Below are 25,446 nucleotides of genomic sequence, written 5' to 3'. Positions count from 1 at the left end.
AGGCACAGAAAGTTCCAAGAATTATCATACTGTTTTTTTGGGGGGAGATTGAAAAGGGAGCAGCTTTTTCGTGAGCACATACAAGCAGGGCTTAATTTCTAAAATTAGAAGTGCCGTAGCCCTATGGAAGACTGTCAGAAAAGAGAAAAGAATAAATAAATAAATAAAATGCTTAATCGAATCACTGCTAATTAAAAAATTATTAAAATAATTAAAATTTAACAGTATGGTAAAGATATAAATTAACATTTAACAAGTGATTAATTTTATTTCTAAAAATAAAATGTTCGAGATCAAAATTCTACAGAAAGTTTGTTAAGTTACATATAAGAAGTGCCGGAGCCTTCGTAATAGTTATTGGAATTATGATTTATCCCGAAAACTAAGAAGTACCGGAGCCAGGCTCCGGCGCAATTTAAGCTCTGCATACAAGCAGCTTTTTCCTGAGGGACAGACCTAGAATTCGACATTTTATAAGAAAACATTGAACAGACTTTTGAAGAGAATTTATTTAGCCCCGAAAAAGTTCAATCGAATAACTACTTTCCGCTCCCCATCACACAATTTCATTCTCTTCAAAGCAGTTTCTAACAAAGGATATTATTGGCATCCTAAACATCCCCTGTATTCATCAGGTTTGATACCCGCAGATTACTTTCTGTTCCCTAATGTGAAGTGTAATCTCAGCCATTATTTAAATAACTTTGAAGAAACTCGGGAAAGCGTCACCAGAGGCTTAATTATTGCTTCAATAAATGGGTTCTACGAAGAAATTAAAAGCTGTGTGTTCATGACAAATATTGAATAGACGTCCAGAGATTGTGTATTGAAGAATAAGGAGCAAAGATGCTCTTTTCTCCAGTTTTCGATATACAATTCTTGAATTTAAGAGAGAGCTTTCGGCACCCACTGCTGATCCTTTCCATACGATTTACTCTCTTATGAATTTACTTGAATCACCTTTAGCTTGTGCTAGCTGTGTTTGCTCGCGTGGGTCAAGGGGCTTGAACCAAAACCTATAGCCAATTTGTCTTGCGAATTTCATATTTTAAATACTTGAAGTGTATTTTTTGTCTTCTAGTAATCCTACGTGCAGCGGAACCTACCTGTTATTACACAAGCTGTGTAAATTATTTGCCTGACTATCTTCGAGGAACTAGGACTTAATCATGGAGGTTAGAATATATGGAGTAAGCCTTCTTCGTGTGTCCTGTTGAATGCAGATGAAGCCATGAAACGTTACGACATGACGTCACCGCTTATTATGGCCACTGCCATAAGCGCATAAGTTTTATATATATATATATATCCTAATCGTTGTTGTCTATGGGTTAGCTATTCATCATTGAGCGTTTAGAAGTCTCCCATTCTAATTTTAATACTTAACATAAAAGATCTTCTACTTGGCATACTTAGCATACAGAAAAGCCACGAGGACTTCAAACAATTCTTTCAAATTTAATAAAATGTAGGTACATGAAAATGTGTAAATGATAATTATATAACACAAATGTATACATGGTAAAACCTGGAAGTTTCAATGGTATTTAATGTAAATTATGCCTAAAAACACTTTTCTGAGCCTGCGGATGTTGATATTTGCTTTTGAATTCAATGTAATTTATTTAAGAATATGTTTCGTAGTCTTACCCTTGTATGCAGAGGAGTAGCTAAGGTTTTCAGCCCCCGGGGACACCTAAAGATTTTGGATGCTGCGTCCGGGGACGGATGTCCCCCCATGCCCCACCCTAGCTACGCCACTGGATGTACAACAGCCATGATAAGTCTTGACATCAGGTTGCTGACATTTCCTTGGCTTCAATTTTGTCATGCTTAATCCATCCATTCTACCCTCCATGAACTAAACAATAAAAAAACTATTTTTCATTGTTTCGTAACAAAGTGTCAAAATTATGAAACGTAATAAATTTGATACTATCTATTGCTTTACGTAATCGTTGCTGTTCTTGATTACTCGGGAATATAAGATACTGTCGCTTCAAAAGTGACTATAAGTAGGCCTGTGAATATTTGAGCTATTCAAGGAAAACATCATCAGTTTTATCATTAATATCATACTGCAGAACACGAAGAAATATTTGCCTCTTCGACAACAGAAAAGGAAATCCATTACTTACTTCTTTTACTGCTGGTACCACAGCGAACGAAGCAATAGTATGGAAAGCAAAGTATATGGCACTGAAGACGAAAAATAAGGGATTAACTGAAAAAAAAACATAATTTATTATATATGTATGCTTAATGTGGCACGCCTTCATAACGGTGCCTCGTCACAGAAAGTAACTGGCACCGTTAGTAGACGAGACATAGCAATTCAGGTGTTCAAAATTCACACTTCATCTACTCTTCCTTACTAAGGCTGTTCGCACATTTTTTAGATGATTTTTCTTAAAATCACCTGCTGCAGGTGGTTTTTTTTTTTCTTTTTTTTCTTTTTTTCTTTCTCTTCTCCCCTAAGTATAAATTATCATCTGCTGCTTGATAGTTTTATTTTAATGCAAAATGGCGCTTTTTATAGAAGCAATTGGCGGAAGGCTATGTTTGTGTTCTTTCTGAAGAAAATTATTCTCATCTAGGTATTGAAAAACGTTGTGAAAGCCATTATTTTCTGGTATCTAAAGCAACGATAGATAATATTGTCAATAAGAAAGGAAACAAACGTCAAAGTTTGGCTTTAAGGAGAAAAATTATTCAAAATACATATCCAAGGTAAAAACGGAAATGTTGCAAAGGTAAGAACTTTAATATTGAAAGAAAATCCGCAAATCAAAGGACAGTTGCATAATCAATTAAAATGCTATGTCAACTGTAAACAAAAGGATTAATGCTGATTTGAATCTTAAAAAGGCGAAAAAACGCAATGTGTATCGTCTTTCTCCACGACATATTGCCAAAAGCAGCACGCGCTGCAGAATTCTCTATGAGAAACAATTATTCGAACTAAAATGAAAAAATGTTGTCACAGTAGATGAATCTTGGTTATATTTAAATGACCACAATAAAAGGAAGATACATTTATTATCATCAATTGGGGGGGGGGAATCTTAGAAAATGTTTAAAGAAAAGGTTTTTCCGTTTTTCAAGGAATTTATGACTTGCTAGTTCCTGACATAACGGCACATAAAAATGACAGCGTAGAAAACTGTTAAGGTCAACTCCACATATAATCAGGAGCATATTTTATATCCATCTCTCAAATATGAAATACCTTCTCTTTATCCACAGTGCCATCAATCAGTAGAACTGCATCAAAACAAAACAAGCAACCGCACGTCAAAATCTACTCTTAATTTCCTGAAAAAAAATGGAACAAAAAACAAGTGTCGAGGCCATACCCTCGCATATCCGTCCTATATATGATCCACCGACGTTTGCGCTTTTAGACTTTTAAAAAGCGATATGTCCAAACGTCGACTTAAATCCTCCTTTGATTCGGGAAAACTGTTCAAGAAGACTGGAATAAAATAACCCTTTCGATACTAAAAATGGCTTTATTGTCTTAAAAAGATAGCAAGGATTAAGGTTTATCAAATGGGACATTTAAAACACAAAAACTTTAGGCAAAATATTTCTGTAAATACAATGGAAATTGTCTAAAAAATGTGCGAACAGTCCCTATAAATGAATGGTTTTTATTTATTTTTTTAAAAAGGTTACATTCTATAGATACACGCGTCTTTTCTCCAAAATGTTATCAATGTGAAACTCTTCCTAAAAGGTCGATATATATCAAGGAGGTTAGAATAGAAGGAGGAAGGGTTCGCAGTTTCCTCCACTATCGGGGAATGAAACTCCGCCGAACAAGCGGCGTCCATGTTTGTGACTTCAAAACATTGCATTACGGCAGTGACATGTACGTGTTTCTAAGCTGTTCCGTGCATTTATTTTCCAGTAAAGATATGTTAAATTTATAATGAAATCCCTCGCTATTGTTGAATTTTTGTTTTAAAGTAATAAAGATGATATCCATAATTTACTATGTACAGCAAATTATTAAGAAATAGTTCGAAATCTAAATGCATGCGCATAACATTAAAGCCTTTAAAAAATGATGTTTCTGCATATTTCACGAATTTGCTTAGGTTAGAAAATAAATCTTAATAAAATAAAACAGATTTATGTGAATTCATTGATTTCAGTTTATGCGCATTTCATATTTATTAATCTCAAAGAAACTGCCTTTAATTAAGATGAATTACAGAAATACACCTATATAAGTTTTTGGATACATCTTTCCACATGTTCAATTGTGTAAAAATTTTACTTAATTTTATCACTACACTGCGCAGAAATTTGTAAGTTTATACAAAAAATTTTTAACAACAGAACAGTTTATCTTAACTTAAAAAAATGAATAATAATTAATATATAAAGAAAAGCATTGCTTTATTTAACACCTTTACAATTAATAAAAATAGTAACAACTGATTTCTTACTTTTCATGAAAGTTATAAAACGAATTTACTAAAACGTTCAAATTATACAATTTAAATCCTACCATATAGCATTGTGTCTTAAGGAACGAAGATACCAGCTATAAACAGAAACATTAAAATGTATTTAATACATTTTGATTATAGTTATATTAAATAACCTATTTTAAGTCCTTTTTTTCACATCTGGAAAGAAAACTACATAACATTGTGATATTTTTGACATAGTTGTCATATTACATAAAAAAAGAAAATTAATACTTACGTGTGAAAAATAATGCCCGGAATATTTTTCGAGAATCTATTTGTGCATTAATATGCAATACAAGCTGACATGCTTCAAAAAGAAAAGAAAAAAATGTTGCAATGACAGACTTCCTTGCACAAGTCATGGTGATAACAGGAAGATGGCCGCCAAGCTTCACCGTTTGAGTTGAACCTTCCCTCCTTCTATTCTAACCTCCTTGATATATATAGGGTGCCCGGGTAGCACCTGTTTAACTGCCGAACGGCTGCAGCTATATTCATAAAATTGCTGTCGAGGTATAGCAAAGTGGCTATGCACTGCTTGATGAGCTAGCTTACAGCGTCACCTGGTGAAAATCGGCAAAGTTAGCCTTCCTATCTCGAAAACGATACGAGATATGAAGAAAGGTGAATTACAAATTTGTAGAGCATCGTCGATTTAGCACAAATAGACACCTTGTGAATATGAGTGCTAAACACAGAACGCTGAAAACACACATTTGTTTCTCCGCTGTTTCCGAAACTGTGACGTCACGAAACTTGATCGAAAGGAGAAAAGATTATCTTTCGGATGAAAAACATGGCCATATCGCGGCACAGTGACGTCGCCTTGTAATTCACAGTTGAGAGGGCTGTGGTTCAAACCTCGCAGGGTTCGTGGTTGTATGTTGAAGCTCATACTCATGGAGCGGTTTTCAAAAAATGATTATTGTGAGATGGTTCTACTTACGGTGAATGTGAACGCACGATCGGCAGATTGGTTGCATCGGCAACGTTTTCCTGCAGGCCCGCATCCTCCATACAAAACCATCCTACAGGTTGTGAAACGTTTAATGGAGACAGGATGCGTGACTAGCCGACTTCGACCCGGCAGATCAGCTAAGATAGGACGGAAAGTGCAACCGGAAGATGTCTATCATACGGCCTCACGTATCGAAACAGCAGCACAAGAGAGCTAAGTGAAAACTGTGGACTCTCAAAAAGTCATTTTGGAAAATCCTAAATGAATTAAGTGCTCATCCATACTGAAAAACATCTAACCAGGCATTGCTGGACGGAGACCGAGAATCGTTTCGCAAAGTGCAACAGGTAAGAGATTCAGCCAACATTATTGGGCACTGGAAAATCCATCATGTTCTGCCGACGTTTGACATCAAATACGGCTTTCGATAAATGTTTGGTGTGGAATTTATAATAACAAGCTAATCGGCTCAATATTTTACTAGAGTATGTTAACGGCCGCACAATATTTAGAACTTCTGCAAGATATAATACCAGATTTTGTCGAGAACCTACAGTTGCTTCAATTCCTGAGTGGATGGTTTCAACATGACGTTGCAAGTGAAGCAGTATCTGATGAAGGAATTCGGAGAACAAATAATCAGGTACGGTGGTTTCGAAGAGTGGCCTCCACATTCACCTGACATGACTCTAATGGACTTTTTCCTGTGCGGTTACTTCAAACAGCAGATGTATGCGACCCCTACACAAACATTGCAGGACCTTCAACGAAGTATTACAGATGCTTGCGCAAACTTGTCACCCGCTATGGTAAAACGTGCAACATGAACTTCTAACAAGGGTCCAGATGTGTATTTCAGCTGCTGGAGAGAAGTTTTAAACATTGAAAATAAAGTTGTGATAACTAGATTGTTTTTAAGATCGTTTCGTGACGTCATAGTTTCTGATATCGCGAACAAACAAATGCTTGTTTAAGACGTTCTGTTAACATTCATGTCCACGAGGTGTCTTTTCGCACTAAATCGCCGATGCTCTACAACTTTGTAATTCACTTTTTCTTCTTATCTCGTATCTTTTAAGAAACAGGGACGCTAACTCAGCTGTTTTCCACCAGGTGGCGCATTTTTAAGATCGTTTCGTGACATCATAGTTTCTGAAATCGCGAACAAACAAATGCTTGTTTAAGACGTTCTGTTAACATTCATGTCCACGAGGTGTCTTTTCGCACTAAATCGCCGATGCTCTACAACTTTGTAATTCACTTTTTCTTCTTATCTCGTATCTTTTAAGAAACAGGGACGCTAACTCAGCTGTTTTCCACCAGGTGGCGCATTTTTAAGATCGTTTCGTGACATCATAGTTTCTGAAATCGCGAACAAACAAATGCTTGTTTAAGACGTTCTGTTAACATTCATGTCCACGAGGTGTCTTTTCGCACTAAATCGCCGATGCTCTACAACTTTGTAATTCACTTTTTCTTCTTATCTCGTATCTTTTAAGAAACAGGGACGCTAACTCAGCTGTTTTCCACCAGGTGGCGCATTTTTAAGATCGTTTCGTGACATCATAGTTTCTGAAATCGCGAACAAACAAATGCTTGTTTAAGACGTTCTGTTAACATTCATGTCCACGAGGTGTCTTTTCGCACTAAATCGCCGATGCTCTACAACTTTGTAATTCACTTTTTCTTCTTATCTCGTATCTTTTAAGAAACAGGGACGCTAACTCCGCTGTTTTCCACCAGGTGGCGCTGAAAGCTATCTCATCTAGTAGCAAATAGCCACGTTACGTACATACCACTTTTATAACTGTAGGTGCAGCTGTTCAGCAGTTGAATGGGTGGTACTGGACTTTAGTGGGAACCCTGTATATATGTACATATAAAAGAATAAATACAAAGTAAAAAAAAAAACCTAATCCACTTTCTAGCGCTAAAAGCAGCAACAGTAATGCAAAATGAATTAAAATAAGTAATGCATTGAAAATTCATCCAATATTTAATTCGGAATAAATGCAAGCAAAAACCAAACAACCAGAGGCAGACTGCAAGAAAAAGGGGGTAGAGCATGTGAAAACCAAAAATGAAATAAGAAGTTTATAATGAAATAAGAAGCTAAAGATGTAAATTTCTTATTTCATTTTTTTTTTTTTTTTTTTTTTTTTTTTTATGTAGCGAAATACACAGCGAAGAAATGTGAAATATTTGTTGCTGTTGCTAATGCTTACTTGTGTGACCTATAGTCAGCTGAAGCCCACGAAATTCCTTTCAGCAAGATGCGCAAGTTTACGCCTGCCGTTGGCAACAGGCTTGAGCACCTTACAGGTGAAAGTGCGATTTAGGATTTTATGGAGAGCAGCCTGAGGAGGCGGGTTCGAGGTCTCCCTCCCCTCTTCCTCTACCACCAACCTCTTGAGAGGACTTGCCGCATATTTAGAGTGCCTTCCATGCCACACGAACACTAAACATTTACAAGCATCCAGGATTCAAACCCGGGCCTTTCGGCACGGCAGTCAGCGACGCTTAATCACTGTACCGGTTGGGCGACGTGAAATATTTTCCAGCATTCTGCAAGTTGGCGTGTATGGTCAGCGTCTATCACAAGCCTCAAAGGCAAACTCGATGTATCTCGAAGAGAAAAATTCTTACGTTTCAGGAAAAGAGAATCTATTACCATAGTACAGCGCAGTTATTTTTTTAAATCAAGTTCCGAGAAATTGACTTCCAAGTAGGAATTCTATCTGCAATTGATGATAGAAATTTAAAAGTATGAACTATTTATGTAAAATCTTAGTCGAATTATGCGTAGCTAAAAAACAAGCTGAACGCATTTGAACTATCTTCCTACTAAATAAGGACTGCATGCCGACAAGAGGTAAATTCGTCAAAAATTGGCAGTTCCAACCTGGGCTCCATTCCAAGACAACGGACTGGCTAAATGGGCTGTAATTTCCCCATGTATAACGAGCCCTTAGAAAGTTCTCTACAAGGGCAAACTTTTTCGGCCGCAGGCCAAAAATCGGAAACAAAATGGCGGACCAAGATAAATTTTTCTGAAATTTTAAAAACAATATTCAAGTATTATAATTTAAATATGTTAATGAGATGAATGAAACTGCGATTTCATTTTTAAAAGTTCCTTATATTGAGGTTCGAAATGAGATGTACTGCTTCTAAGGAACGAGGCTAAATGCTCATCTGTCAGTCTACTTCTGAAATAATTCGTTTCTAAGATTCATAGTTGAAAACACTTGTTCACATAATATAAGATGAAGCAAATATAGCACTGATTTTCTGGGCGTGAGATGTTAAATTTGGGAAACCCTCTTTCGATAATGATTTGTAAAACTGTTGAGATATTTAGAAACAACTGCTTGAAATCATTGATAGATTGCAACTCAGTTAATTCAGGCTGTAAATCTGAGCTCACTGCGTGACAATTTACGTTGAAAGGCATGGTAAAAATATTCAATTCAATTCATCTTGAAATTTGTTCTGAAATCTTGAAATCTGCGTTCGAACTCAAAGTGCAGTTTTTTCAAGCCATTGTCATAATTTTTAAGCTTTTCTTCATTTACTGAGGGTATTGAATTTAACCTCGGGAAGTGAGACAAGTCGTTCTTATCTAGCAGCCCAGCAAACAGATTAAGTTTTAGTTAAAAAGATTTGAGGTGGGCCCAAATATCGTCGATAAATCGATTTTTCCCTTGCATCTTGACATTCAAGTTGCTCATATGACAAAGAAGCTCTGTGAAAAATGCAAAGTCCAAAAGCCATTCTGTATCTTCTAACATTTCGCACTCCGCAAAACACTGTTTCTCATGGAAGAACGGCACAATGTAGTCTTTCAACTGCCAAACTCATTCGAAAACACATCCTGCACTAAGCCGCCTTACTTTCGTGTAATACAGTGCATCAGAGTATTCAGATTGCAGGGACTGAAGAAAATCTCAAAATTGCCTGTGAGTAAGCCCACGAAATCGAATAGTATTTACAAGCTTCACGACTGCATCAAGCACGGGTTTCATATTCAATTGCATATTTACACAGAGTATCTTTATGTTTAATACAATGCAGAAAAACAACATTGTTCCCGGGAAAGTTTTGATTAAAGAGTATAGGAAAACCAGATTCGTTTTTCCTGTCATTTTTGTGCTCCATCGGTTGTAATATTACATATATTCGTTACAGGCGCTTTCAAAGTTAAAAGCTTTTCCTGAAATTCACGAAAACTATCACATCCCATTCTAGTTCCCTTTAAAGAACGTATGCATGCCAGTTTCTCGGTAATTTCAAAGTTCTCACAGTACTAATTGAGCAGTATCATTTATATCAGTGCTTTCATCCATAGCTATACAGCAAAATTTAAACTGGCCAGTCTTTGACTCTAATTGTGATGTCAAATTTTTATGAATATCTTCGATTCTAGAATTACCGTTTTTCGAGATAGCTTAAAGTCTCAAAATTATTTTTCTTGTCTGGACATAAAACATCACAAACTTGGAGCATGCATTGTTTAACGAACTCCCCATCACTGAGAGCTCCATTATTGTTAGCAATATTGTATGTTACAATGTAACATGCATGTGTAACTGCCTCTTGGATACTGTTTACCTTCTTGAAAAAATTTTGTGGGCCTGATAATTTTTTACGAAGACCTTCTGCATTTTGTTTTCTTTCATATCCGAACATTGCTTCTTAACTGGAATTCTTGTGCTTGGATTTGAAATGATGGGAAATGTTATATTCTTTGAAGACTGCTACAGCTTCATTGCAGACAAGACACGCTGGTTTATCTTTTACAACGGTTAAAAAAAAATATTTCCATCCCCATTCATCAGTAAAAGCACAGCATTCTGAATCAACTTTACGTTTTTTAATAGCAATTGCGAATTACCCAAACAAGCACTAGCTGCGCTTTTCTTTCTTTCTTTCCACCGACAGCGAGGCAGCCGGTCCACTGGGTGGTTAGCATATCGGCCAGGTAGCCCCGCTGACGGAACGGAAATAACTTGATCAAAATAACACACTTATAAATACATATTGTGCTCAAGACGACTGTTGGGGGCAGTGCAAACAAATGCTGGACGAAGACGATAGTGCATGATGGAAGAAGGGTGCATTGCGGGTGTAAAAATTTAATTGCACTCTAGTGATAGAGAAACATATATTGTATAGAGAACATAATGTTACTTATCTGAATATTCCGTGTCAGGGCCTCTTTTGGATTTCTCGTGTTGATAGTAAACAGCTAACAAAACACCTGAAGTTTCGATGAAGCGAAGTTTCCTTTTTCAATTTGATGAAAGAGACATTGCATAGGAAAGGTGCATTAAACTTTTTTAGAGAGTTGAAAATATTTACTGAAACAGTTATTTAAAAAATTTCGGAGCTATGTTTAGACACTGCCTCCAGCTTTCGTGATCGCAGCGCCATAGTTACATATTTACAGAGTTATGGATAGGTGGTTACAAATACTAAAAGTAATAAGAAGTAAAATACTAGAAAGTAAAACAATACATAAAATAAAAAAAAGGCAAAACAGTGGAAACAATACATAAAATAAGGCAAAATACATAGTTCAAGATTCATAATTCAAGGTTTACAGTTCAAGGAGATAAATATATACAGGGAATAAGAAAAGCCGAATAAGCTAACTTAAGATAAAATTAGTTCACTACAGGTACAAAGTATACAGGGGCTGTGCTGGTGACGAGGATGGCGGCTGAGAATTATCGCATATGCGTTTCAATGCACTGCGATTTTTTGAAGTAGCTTCGGCCCATGCATGGATGTGGTTTGTTACTGGTTGCCTAAGATGATATTTGCCGGTATACTTTTAAGGATTTCACCGCTATTCACAATGATGCTATATATCCGCAATGTTTCCATGCGCAATCAATAATATTGGAACTCGCGCCAAAAGAAAAAGGGCCACTGGGTGGAGCTTAAAATGCTCAATCTGCCACATATGAGGTCTAAATTCACCTACATTGGATTCCCAAATGTCTTCTTCCAGAGAAAGAGATAACGCTTGTTGGCGCCATTCTACAGCTATAACTAGCAAAGAACTTCCGAACATTTTACCGATTGAAAGCTGTCTATTGCTATTTCCGTCGATTTATGTTTTGTAGAACAAAAATCGAGAAGGTAAAAAGATCATCAATCCTTTGAAAAAAAAGGAAGAAAAAGAATAATATTTAAACAAAGTAGAAATGGAGATGGATGTATAATATATGAATATATATTTCTTTTAATTTGCCTCGGACCAACAAATTAAAATTCTATCCACGGGCCGGATAGGACTTTCCGGCGGGACGGGTTTGGCCCGCAGTCCGTAGTTTGCCCATCCCTGCCTTAGGCGTATAGCTTTAGTGTCATAATCTCTTTGCGATAATCGAATAAACCAACAAAGGCGAATCAAACTCAAAGCCAAATCGAACTACGGATTCCATATCTTAGAGTTTGGAAAATTTTGCGAAAATAGAATTATCCATTATTCATGCAATATACAGATTTCAGTTGTTGCGGAATTTAAACGAGGTTAAAAAAACAATGCTTTTACACTTCAGATGTGGCGATTTTGCTCAATAAGCGGCTCAAGGCAATTACTTATTTCTCCGAAAGGAATTTTGTAAAATATATATATACCTTCAAGTTTCATCGCGATGTCTTTCAATGCCATTTTATATATTAGGGAGTTTAAATATAGAGGTGAATTGCTTAATATAAAAAAGCATATATTATAATACACACACTAAGAAATAATGCTAGAAATAAATTCAAAAAAAAATGCTGACTATTAATCTACAATTTAATTGCTCAAACTTTACACAACCAGGTTCCTTGCTCGAAATACATAAACAGTGCTCAAAGAGCTGTACTTGTGCGACCCACAGTTTCCGAGATAAAGGCAAAAGAAAAGTTGACGTCATATCCGGTGCAAGAAAAAAACTTTATTTTGAACACATGAACATAAGTATTTGCATATGTTTATATAGGAAGGTGTTCAAAATGTTCACCGCGCATATCGAGGCATGCATCCGCACGCCGTCCAATGGCTAACTGCGCAGGCTGCAGCAGTGTGGTGTCTAGTACGCAGCACGTAGACGACCAACCAACTCACTTTTCGTAGTAATTAGGTGCTGATAGAACCAATTCTTCCAGATGGCCCCATAGGAAGCAATCCAAAGGTATCAGACGTAGCGGCCATAAAACCAATCCAAGCACGCCGTCGAATGGCTAACTGCGCTGACTGCAGCAGCGTGGTGTCTAGTACGCAGCACGTAGACGACCAACCAAGTCACTTTTCGTAGTAACTAGGTGCCGATAGACCAATTCTTCCAGATGGCCCCATAGGAAGCAATCCAAAGGTATCAGACGTAGCGGCCATAAAACCAATCCAGCATGCCGTCGAATGGCTAACTGCGCTGACTGCAGCAGCGTGGTGTCTAGTACGCAGCACGTAGACGACCAACCAAGTCACTTTTCGTAGTAACTAGGTGCCCATAGAACCAATTCTTCCAGATGGCCCCATAGGAAGATATCCAAAGGTATCAGACGTAGCGGCCATAAAACCAATCCAGCAACTTAGGTATTCCATATCCAGCTAATTACGTACAGAAGCGCTGGAGGTCCATTATGCTGGAACCATAGGCCATGTACTGCGATCAAAATGGATATTTCCATTGAAGTACGATACCCTACATTTTTTCCAGCTACAAGACTTCCTTTACTTCGTACAAGGAAGTAAAATAGTTAGAAAACGTTAAATTAATTAAAAGGGAAATGATGAATATTTTACTTCCGCCCCATCCCCCCCCCCGAAAAAAAAAAGAACTGACGCTTCAGTATCGACTTTTTGATAGTGATATTTCAATTAATTTTTCCATTTCGTGGTATACAATTTTTCAAAATAATAACATTTCATTGTAGTTTAACCATTTAACCAATCCTCATAAATGGCGATTAACGGAATATTTTGATTATGATCATGAGGTATGGTAACTCAGGATATTTGTAAATTCTCTTTAAATTTAAATCTAGTATGAATTTTAAGAAATTTTGTTAGAAAGAATTCTTGTCGTCTGTCATCTTATGATATTTCGAAGCAATGAGTGTAGTAAAACAATATTGTCTGTCATAGAAATTTGTAATAGCCACGACAACATCCTGAATTTTGAAGACAACTTATTGAAGTCTTAGATTAAAATTTACATACGTACATGGGAATTGCCCCTGAAGATCATCATTCTGAAGCACGAGTGGTAAGCCGAGAATAAGCCGCATCACTGATCCAACGCAGCTTATTACACTGAGACCCTGTAAAAGGAAAATTACACTGAGACCCTACAAAAATGCCTAACAATTTTTCTAATTAAATCCTAATATTCTATCCATATCAAACATTCATATTATTATAAATTTATGTAAGTATTTGTGTTATTTGATTATGTCTTTGGTTTTTATATACGTATTTGAGTAGTGTTATACAGTGGGTACAAAAAGTATTTGCACACATACATTTTTGTTCACAATTTATAAGAAAATGCATTAAGAAATACAGAAATTGGCATTTAAAAATAGAATAAGCTTATTCATTTAAATTAATTAAAAAAATACAATAATATTAATAAAAGACATTTTTTGCAACAATATTAAAATAGCTTATGTCAAAAAAGTATTTGCACACTCAACTCAACTTTAGAAAATTTGCATTTTTATGCTATTATTTGACAGTCATCCCGCAGTAAATAACATACGTAAGACGACTATAAAAGGAGGTGTTGTCGAAACGTTATCAGTTGATTGTCGATTCAAATTGTAATGGCACCTAAGAAATCTGAATTGCCGATTTCGTTGAGAGAAAAAAAAAATTTTCTGTACGTGAAAATGGCCTAAGTTATCGAGAAATAGGTAAAAAAGTAAATGTTTGCTTCTCTACTGTTCGGTATGTTATAAAGAAAGAAGATCTACATCAAATAACTTGCGTTCTGAAAGCCCAAAGAAACTTTCACTGCGAATGAAGCGAAAAATCCTAACAGAAGCATAAAAAAATCCATTTGTTAGTGCAATTACTTTAGCCAATGATGTCGCTTCAACATCTGGAGTTCGAATCTGTGCTCAAAGTGTTCGAAATGTCCTGCACGATGCACACATTTATGGGAGATCACCAAGGAAAAAACCTCTCATAACTGAACGAAATAGACTGAAGAGACTTGAATTCACTAAGGAATATATCAATAAGCCAATTGATTTCTGGAAAAATGTCATATTCTCCGACGAGAGTTAAGTTCAATATCTTTAAATAAGATGGCAGAAAATTAGTTTGGAGAAAACCTTGTACTGCTTTTCATATTAAAAATGTGTTACCTACAGTTAAACATGGAGGAGATTCTGTTATGATTTGGGGGTGCATGGCTAGCAAAGGAGTTGGTAATTTGTGTTTCATTGATGAGAATATGACAGCTCGAACCTATATTGATGTGTTGCGAGATAATTTGCCACAAAGTGCAATAAAATTGGGTATCAGTAATTCGTACTATTTTCAGCAAGACAATGATCCCAAGCACACCGCCGGTATAACACGTATGTGGTTGCTTTATAATGTACCCAGAAAACTTGCCACTCCACCACAATCGCCAGACTTAAATCCTTTGGAAAATTTGTGGAATTCTGTGGATTTAAAAATAAGAAAAAGCAAGATTTAAAGCAAATCTGCCCTTAAACAAGCCCTTATTGAAGAGTGGTCGAATACTGACCCTACTGTTACAGAAAATTTAATTAAACCAATGCCAGCAAGATTACAAGCAGTAATAAATGCTAAAAGAAATGCGTACTAAATATTAGTTATTTGAAATTTGCTTATATATTTTATTTCTTTTGTATTCATGCAGGTGTGCAAATACTTTTTTGATACCAGATATTTAAATTTTGTTACAAAAAAGCATTGTTATGTATATTATTGTAATTTTTATGTTTGTTTTGGATGATTAAACTTATTCTGATTTGGCAATACCAATTTTTTTATTTCTTAATGCTTCTTTTTATGAATTGCAAACAAAAATGTAGGTGTGCAAATACTTTTTTTACCCACAGTATGTAATTTTTATTGTTGCTGTTGCTACCAGTCTTACTTGTTTGACAATGGTCAACACAAGCCGGCAAATTTCGTCATGGCAAGGAATCATATGCACATGTCACTGGCAAGAGCCTTGAGCACCATATAGGTGACATCCCGACTTTAGCTCAGTTCCGCCTCCCGCCCCCCGAAATTTTGAGAGAGATCATCGAAAGGGGATGGGCCCTAGGGTCTCCCAACCCTCTTTCCCTACCTTCAACCTCTATAAAAGCTAATGTAATGATATAATATTAAAGGTCAATTATTCTACCAGTATAAAGCTAATATAATATTAAACATCGTATAATAATGCTATCCTTATAAATGCAGCATAGCATTATTATATGATATTTAACATTTTATTAGCTTTATGTTATATTTTTTATTATTGTATACTTTATGTATTTTATTTAATATTTTATAGCTTATATTTGAATTTAATTTAATATATATTTTATTTCATTATTATTTTACTCTATTAATAATGAATTAATACAATATTTTTTCCTCTATGGTAAAATATATTTATTTATCTAGAAGAAAAAATAATTATTTAATTTCACAGATCCTTTCAAAATACACTGTTGTAACAAAATACATTGTAATAATATATAACAAAATATAATCATGGTAATAAGAAATTGTAACAAAAATTGCAAATGTAATAAGGAATTGTAATAATTTACAGTGGTGGCCAAAATTGTGGACACTTTTGGAAATTTTTATGTTTTTGAACTTTGTATGCTTATAGAAAATGTTACGTTTCGCAAAATGCAAACTTGTATATATCATTTTAAAGAGGATTTATTACTGAATTCAATACAAAACACAAAATTCAATTATTTGCAATACGAAAAAAGTTATATGTACTTTAATATAAATAAAAAATCTGATGTGTACACCACATGACTTCCTTGTACGGATACGCATTTTTTCTTGCATTTCATTTAAACTTATTGGATTGAATTAAATCTACTTCCCCGACAGCGCATAAACCACAATAGAATAAATGCATTCTTTAAAATTTACTCTACTATTTGTTTACCACAGCAACACTCCGGCGCTAGATTCACTTAACAGTATTAATAATTATATAACAGTTAATTTATATAATAATTATATAACGGAAACTAACTGTTATATAATCCAATAATTATAGAACAGTTAATGTATATATTTCGTTCATATTATAACTCATAATGCACAAAATTTATATCATTTAAAGAATAGAATTATCTAATCGTTGCCACATGTTTTATTCAAATACTATAATAAAGCTAGAATGATGTATAAAAGAAATTAAGCAAACAAAACTAAAAAGAAACAGTTTTTCACAGACGATTGAGTATTTTTCATTTAATTAATTCAGTTCTCACTTCGCGAGAAGGCAAAAATACATAAAAACTCAAATATCTATATTAAAAATTACGAAGTAAATCTCAAACACTTATTTCCTCGAAAAAATTCCAGAAAGAATTAAGCATGATTTAATTGGCAATAATAAATGAATGCATTATCTTTGTTGTTGCGAAGCTAAGTTTCTCTAGATTGGCAACAAATCCACTAGTCTCCTGTTTCAAATGTAAACATCAATGGCCGCCATAAAAAAAAAAGGCTTAGCGGCACTTACACAAATTTAAAATTGTTGATAATTCTAAAAATATTGCACACAGATTTACTAAAGACATAAAAACCTTAACCGGAAGATAAAATCAACATAATGCAATCATTTTTAAAGCAAAAAAATGTACAATTTACAAACATATAAGAGTAAAGAAACTGAGATCACTGAGCCGGGTAACAGAGTGGATATATATATAAATATATTTATATACGTTTGGTGCGGCCGATTGCAACCAAAATACGAGGTGCACATCTACATGTTATAGCAGTCCTATATACAAAATTTCAACGTTCTGAGGCTATTCGTTTTTGAGTTATGCGAGATACTTACGTACATACGTTCGTACAGACGCCACGAAAAATTCTCTTCATAATTAATTTTAAAGCAGTTTTATAATTTTTTTGAAGGAAAAGAGTATTTTATTCTATCCTTACGTACAGATATCATGAAAAACATCATTAAATTGCATTCGATAGCGGTAAAAATGGATAATTTTCGTCGAAATATGTTGCCTGAAACTTTTCGCGATTACTATACTTCCTTTTTACTTCGTACAAGGAAGTAAAAACACAGTTATGAAGTGGTTTGTAATGTCTAGCTTTCCTAGTCAATCACTGTTCTTGTTCTGAGACCAATCAAATGTTAGTAACTGCCAGTAGAAGCTGACATCATGTTTACACTTGAAACAATTCATTATTTTGCTTTGTTCTGTAGAAGAAGGACCTGTTTCTTATACACTGCAATTACAAGTAGGAAGTTTTGTAAAAATTTTTAATATTAAGTCAAGAAGCAATGACATCAAATAAAAGAGTAGATTGGACACCTAGAAAAAGATGTAATATTATTATGTTACGAGAAAGTGGTCTTTCCTATGCTGAAATTGCAAGACAGGTGGGTGGTTCAGTGACTACATCTGGAGTCCGAAAGTTTTGTTTACGATATCAGGAGATAAATTCAATAAAAAACAAAGAACGAATAGGCCAAAAAAGGTGCACCACATCTATTGATGACAGAAGAATAAAAAGACTATGTCTCTAAGATAGAAAAATGTCATCAGCGGCCATCAGAAGTGATATGAATGATGCTGGTGTTTCTTTCAGTTCAAGAACAATCAGGAGAAGATTAACAGATGTTGGACTGAGAGGTAGAATTCCACGAAAAAAGCCTTATCTTAATTTTCAGCAAAGAAAAAAAAGACTACAGTGGGCAAAAGGAACACATTAAATTGGACAGATGATCAGTGGTCACAAGTTATATGGAGTGATGAAACTAAGATATCGTTATTCAACAGTGATGGGCGAAAATATGTAAGACGTAGAATAGGAGAAGAGCTACATCCTAACTGCATTCAAGCAACTGTGAAGAACCCAGTTAGTGTTATAATTTGGTCATGCATGTCAGCAGATGGTATTGGTCGCCTTCATGTCATCGATGGGACACTGAATGCCAGAAAATACATTGACACTATTCTAGAACCAAAACTTCTACCTTCCATCAGAGATCTCTTTTCCAACAATGCTTCGTATATTTTTCAGCAAGATTCTGCTCCTTGCCACTCGGCCAAAATATCGAAAGAGTGGTTTCGTACAAAGAGCATTAAATTGTTGTCATGGCCAGGAAACAGTCCTGACCTCAATCCTATCGAAAATTTGTGGCGCCGTTTGAAAACTCTTGTTCAAATGAGGCGCCCATCAAATAAAAGGGAACTAATTGAGGTTATAATTGTTTCCTGGCATCATGTAATAACGAAAGAAGAGCTTAAAACTCTTGTCAGCTCAATGAAACGTCGATGTGAAGGTGTAATCAAAAATAAAGGGTACCCTACTAAGTACTAAAAACTCACTGCAATCATCACTATCTAATGTATATCGATAACTATTATCGTTTAACTTTTTTTTTATTGCAAATAATTGACTTTTGTGTTTTGTATTGAATTCAGTAATAAATTACCTATAAAATGATATATACAAGTTTGCATTTTGTGAAACGTAACGTTTTCTATAAGCATACAAAGCTCAAAAACATAAAAATTTCCAAAAGTGTCCACAATTTTGGCCACCACTGTACTTTTACAGATTCTTTCAAAATGTACTGTAATAATATACAACAAAATGTAACTATGTTATAAAAAATTGTAACAAAAAATGCAAATGTAATTAGAAACTGTAAAAAAAAATGAAAACAGGAAATTGTAACAATTAATAATATGTAAATGGAAATTAAAATTAATTAAGTAAAATTAATCTTGAACCATATCAATAATGTAATATAATAGATGTACGTAAATAAATAGCCACAAAAATTTGTTTTGTATTGGAATATAAAATCGAAAGCCCTCCCAAAACAAAAATCGTCGACATTTTGAATTCATGGATTAGAACATTTTTTGGTGGTGTCTCGAACTGAGGGACCTTTAGATCATTAGAAACTGGAAATTTTACAGATAAGCAGTTTTTTTTTTTTTTTTTTAATTTTATTTTATCTGAAAAAAACTGAGTTTCAACATTGTGATTTCTCGGTTTTAAATATGCAACATTTAGAAAAATTGAAATAATTAATTGCAAAAATAGAAACTCTGTTATCGGAAAATATAGGAAACACAAAAATTGAGGAAGTGCAGGAAATACACTGGTGTGCAAAAATTAAGGACGAAGTCGAAAAATTAGCATATCAGCTGAACGAAGAGGCAGAGCGGACAGAAAGACCAATCAGGAGATTAAGTAAGGTGATGTACGGTAGCACATGCGCAGATATGCAGGTAGACGTAATGGGGGAGTGTCTGAGTAGTATAAAGCATGTTGTCGGTGTAAGATCAGTATTTCTTGCAAAGAGATTGCACGCCATATAGCAGTTAAAATCACACCGAGTTGCTGCCTCAGCGAGAAATGGCGAATAATCAATCTATTAGACGACACCTGGATGCTTTTACCCGAGGTCGAATCATTGGGAAGTTGGAGGAAGGCCGCAGTGTGACAAGTGTGGCTGCAGAGTTCGGAATTGCTCACAGCATCGTTTCACGACTTTGGAGACAATTTCAAACTACAGGAACAGCTATCCGGGGGTTTAGTAGTGGTCGTCCACGAGGAACCACACCCGCAGATAACCGGTATATTGCCTTACAGGCCAGAAGAAACAGGCGGCAGACCGCGGGAGAAATCGCTAGACACACGACACAGGCGACTGGACGACCGATATCGCGTTTTACCGTGGCCAGAAGACTGCACGATGGTGGTCTGTTTGCACGACGCCCTGTACGGTGTGTACATCTAACGCCTGCCCATCGGAGAAGGCGTTCTCTGTGGTGCCGGGAACACCGGAATTGGAGAGACAATGAATGGGGACGAGTACTCTTTACAGATGAGAGCAGATTCAATCTCAGTAGCGATTCTCATCGCATACTCATCTGGAGAGAGCGGGGAAGCCGCAATCATCCCTCGAACATCATTGAAAGGGACAGGTATGGAGGTGGCGGTGTTCTCGTTTGGGGAGGCATCATGCTTGGTAGTCGTACAGACCTTCACATCTTCGACGCAGGTTCAGTCAACGGGACCCGTTATTGTAACGAGATTCTTCTTCCATATGTGCGTTTTTTTAGAGGCGCTATGGATCCGCAGTTCCTTTTCATGGACTGGACGATAATGCACCATGTCATCGCACAGTAGCTGCCGAACAGCTCTTAGAGAGTGAGGATATTGAACGTATGGATTGGCCGGCACGATCTCCGGATCTCAATCCCATCGAGCATGTATGGAATTTTCTAGGCAGACGCTTGACACTCGTACCTTACCAGTAACGATTCCGGAGTTTCGATTGGCGCTGTAAGACGAATGGGCAGCAATGCCTCAACAACTCATTGACACCTTCATTCTCAGCATGGGCACACGCTGTGAAACCTGCCTAGCAGTCAGGGGAGCTCATATCCCCTATTAAAGACCGTATGTTTCTTGCTGGGCACCCATCACAGGGATGTTTCGGCCTTCAGTCACATTGCGCTCCATGCTACTTTTTCAATAAACCTTCTTTTTATGCCTCTGATTTCTCTTTTAGTAAGTGTTGCTTACATTACTCATGTCCTTACGTATTGGGGATCTTACGGTATTAAATGTGTTGATTTGGAAAGCTGTTGTACAAAGTTATATTGAAAAAACCGTCTCGTCCTTAATTTTTGCACACCAGTGTAGGTGAAAGAGAAAGCACTTTAAAAATGTTGAATTCGCAAATCGAACCTCAGTTAAAAGACCCTAAAGAATTTGAAAAAGATATTTCGGCAAGTGATAAATATAATGAACAAATTATGGCTGCAAAATTTAGAATTAAAATACGATTAAACAAATGTAATGCAAATGAAAATCTGTCTATGAAAAATGCATCAGATGCAAATTTTTTGAACACATCTGTTTATGAAATAAATTTATCATCATCGACTATGAAATTGTCAAAGTTAAATATTCCGAAATCTTCAGGAGATGCTGCAAAGTGCTTAGAATTTTTTAATAGTTTTCAAACTACAATTCGTTTACCGAAATTAAAAAATTCGTATACTTAAAATCTTCATTGATAGGAGAAGAATATAATGTTGAAGGATTTCAGTTAACTGAACAAAATTACGATTCTTGCTTAGAACTTGAAAAAGCAGAAAAATTATAAAAGCACATATGAATATGATCTTTTGGATAATGAACCAGTTAAAAATTCTTCTAACTTGAATGCACTAAGAAGGTTATACGACGCTTGTAAAATACACATTCGAAGCTTAAGTAATTTAGGAGTAACTTCGGGTTCATATGGACGCTTGTTAAATCCGATAATATTGAAATGATTGCCTCATGATTTGATTTTCGAATACCACCGAAAGCGTGATCCAAAAGAGGAATCTGATAGAATCCCAAGGGCTTTAGATACAAATGGAAGTCTTGGTCTCCGTACGTTCTGTGACGCAAGTAAACAAGCAAATGGATGTGTTATTTACTTAAAAAAAGAAATGGCTAAAAGTTCTATGAGTCCATTATGGAAAATTACCATAAATCGTCTAAAATTGCTATCCTGCTGCACAAGAGTCAGACTCATAGCTCTTACTTTACAAACGCTCAAATTAGTCAACGTTCTTACGAACTATTGGACAGATTCCAGCACTACAATTTCTTGAATCCAAAGAGATAACCGTTGGGCGCCATTTGTCGGAAACAAAGTAAAGAAAATACGCAAATTATCATCGAAATCTGAGTGGCCTCATATTCCATGAATTTCGAATCCCGCAGATATACCATCACGAAGGTGTTCAATTAAGACCTTTGTGAAATCTCGTTGGTGGCGAATGCCAGTGGCTTATGAAGAACGAACTAGACTGGCTACCTAGTGAAGTAATTACCAAAGAAGAAGAAATTATGAATGAAACGCGAAAGAACATTATTTCGACTTTGGCTAATATCACCGCTGAAAAATGGTATGTGAATTATTTTTCAAGTTACTTTCAAATTGTAAGAATGATTTCTTGGATTCTGAGACTCATAAATAATTGCAGAGATGGAGGAAGAAATTTAAACAAAACCCTGAGTGTTCAAAAACTGGACATTGCTCAGGAAAAAATTATTGAAGATCGTTCAATAAGAAGCATTCTCTAGTGAAGACAGGTGAAGGGACATTTTACTTTCAGTGATGAAGAAGGAATTGTAAGATTGAAAACGAAGATTTCGAGAAGGCATGATGATGAAAATTTTCCCGTGCCCCATTGTACTTCCATCTAAACATGAATGAGTAGAAGGAATGATACAAGACTACCATTTAACAACTTTAGCATGCGAGTACTCAAATTCGTTTGACCAGCATTCGTCAAAAATTTTGGATAATTTTTATTATCCAAGAAGAAAGAACAATACAATGAATCATATCGAAGTGTGTTTGGTACAAAAGACACTCGGCGAAATACATTTGATACAGTGCCTTGTCCTCTCCCAGAAAATAAAAGTCAGAGATAGAGATGCCTATGCATTTGAGGTGACGGGTGTTGACGTAGCAGGGCCACTTTATTTAAAGGAAAATAGAAAGGCTTGGATCTTGCTTTTCACATGGAGTTTATCGTGCGGTTCATTTAGAATTAATGGAAGGCTTATCGACTAATGGATTTTTTTTCCTCGGATTTTGAAGATTCATAGCACGATGAGAGCGTCCTAAGGTAATATACATAGATAACGGCGCTAATTTTGAGGGGCAAGGAGTTTACTCCTATCTGTTGACTGGAACCAAATTATCAGAAGTTCTTATATAGTAAAAGTTCAGTTGAAGTTAAATCCACCAACTGCAGCATGGTGGGGCAGCTGGTGGGAGAGACTGGTTCAGGTGATTAAAAAAACAATTGAGAAGGGTTCTAGGAAAAGCGTTGTTCTCATATGAAAAAATGTTAACGATCATGTGTGATGCAGAAGCGAATATCAACTCCAGACCATTAAGTTTCGAGACAGCAGATTCCACCGATTTTTATGCGCTCATCCCATCTATGTTTATTCAAGATGTTCGAACAGAAGGTGTTCTGGATCTAGAGAGTCTGGATAAAATCAACTTATCGAAAAGCTGGCAATACCACCAAAAATTCCGTATGGAATTTCGTAAGAGATTTAGAGATCAATACCTTGGACTGTTTGTACATCGACCAAAGTGTACCTACGCGAACCATCAAGAAGGTTGATTTACTGTTTGCTACTATGTAAGGAAAGGAACAGACTGGCCCATAGGTCGTGTAATCGAAACATACCCAGGAAAAGATAACAACATCAGAGCGGCGAAAGTAAAAATATCTAGTGAACTGTTAAGACCATTAAAAAGAATATTTTCAACGGAGACAGACAATAAAGAATTCATCTTTAGCGTAAAACCACTGAATCATTCAAATCTTCAGGAAATAATGGAAGAAAATTATTTATAAACTTATACCAAAGATTGTGAACCTGAAGATTCTAATAAAAACATTTAGTTTAGTAGACATGGTAGAAAAACTGTGAAACCAAAGTAATTTAGTTAATTTTAATTTGCTTTCGGTACTACTATTGTTTGTTTTTTTACTTTCCTTTATTCTTTTCTTTGAGTTTAAATTTTATACACAATTTGATTTTATTCGGTTTTAGTGAACTAATCTATTTATTAGTATTTTTCAGAAAAGAAATTTTTGGCTGTTCTTTAAAGAATGTAAGTTTGGAGTATCTTAAGTATGTTTTAAAATATTCAATTATTTGTTACGCCTAGGTAAAGTTGTTAATTTGTGATAGGATTTAAATTTTCTCATATTGTTATTTCAATTTTCATTTCATATTTTTTTTTATTTATTATTTCTTTGTCAAAAATCAAAATTTGGGAGAAATGTTACAACTCGAACGCGAAATGAGCAAAAGTTTCGCTACTGCCAGTGGCGACGGAGAGTTGGAAAAAAAAAAACTTGCAAGAGAGAACGTGGTGACTTACTCATACATATTTACATAGAAGTCGCGGAAAAAAAAATCTCTTCTGAATACCTTTTAAATCCATATAACAATCAGTTTTGAAAAAAAAAAAGTTTCCTTTAGTCTATCCGCACGTACAGATGTCACGCAGAAAAATTATTCAAATGAATTCGAGAGCGGTCAAAATGGATATTTTTGTTGAAATATAATACCCGAAATTTTTCGCAATTACAATACTTCCTTTACATTGTACAAGGAAGTAAAAATTCGTAAACAAAATTAACAGCATGACTAATTTACTTATATTTTTTAATTTCCCTCCATTTATTTATTTATTTATTGTATATTTAATCACATTTTATTTATTTATTTATTGTATATTTAATCACATTTCATTCATTTATTTGTTTATATTTTTTATTTTTATATTTTATTTATTTATATTCATTTTATAAATGTAGTAATCCTTTTGCAGTCTTTTCAGATAAATATAATAAGTTAAAATCCAATAAGTTAATAAATCCAATAAGTTATTTCTAAATTCCGAACTCTAAATATAACAAAGCATCCTATTACACAAACGTGACACTATCCTTAAAAATATGAGCTGTAAATACTGAGCAATATCTCTTGGCATTTGCAAAAGAAAACGCGATAAGCCTAGAGACATCAGCTCAGTTATCATCACATTGCAAACTTATCGTTTGCAGTATCTCTTAGAAAATTCAGAAGAGCTTTGTAGTGTTTGTGTAAGCATAGACTGAAATTGATATAAGAGTTTCCATACTGAGACAAAATATGAAACGAAAGTGGTAGATATTATTCAAATTGGG

At 35.2% G+C, this 25,446-nt stretch overlaps 1 protein-coding gene across 2 annotated transcripts in view; it reads right to left on the bottom strand.

Annotated features, from left to right (window-relative positions):
* The window catches only part of LOC118201984 (uncharacterized), a 70,193-nt gene that overhangs the window by 31,588 nt on the left and 13,159 nt on the right, over window positions 1-25,446 (bottom strand). For both annotated transcript variants that reach the window (XM_085816172.1, XM_035374135.2), the window contains exons 3-4: window positions 13,665-13,761; window positions 2,139-2,224 (exon numbers count right to left, since the gene is read on the bottom strand). In XM_085816172.1, coding sequence (XP_085672298.1) covers window positions 2,139-2,224; window positions 13,665-13,761 — 183 coding nt within the window. The remainder of the gene's footprint in view (window positions 1-2,138; window positions 2,225-13,664; window positions 13,762-25,446) is intronic.

This window comes from Stegodyphus dumicola, chromosome 4 (assembly GCF_044657685.1).
Source record: "Stegodyphus dumicola isolate Sdum_Otavi_A_Nest chromosome 4, ASM4465768v1".
In the NCBI taxonomy this organism is placed as follows: domain Eukaryota; kingdom Metazoa; phylum Arthropoda; class Arachnida; order Araneae; family Eresidae; genus Stegodyphus; species Stegodyphus dumicola.
This window is presented reverse-complemented; position numbering and strand designations above follow the sequence as displayed.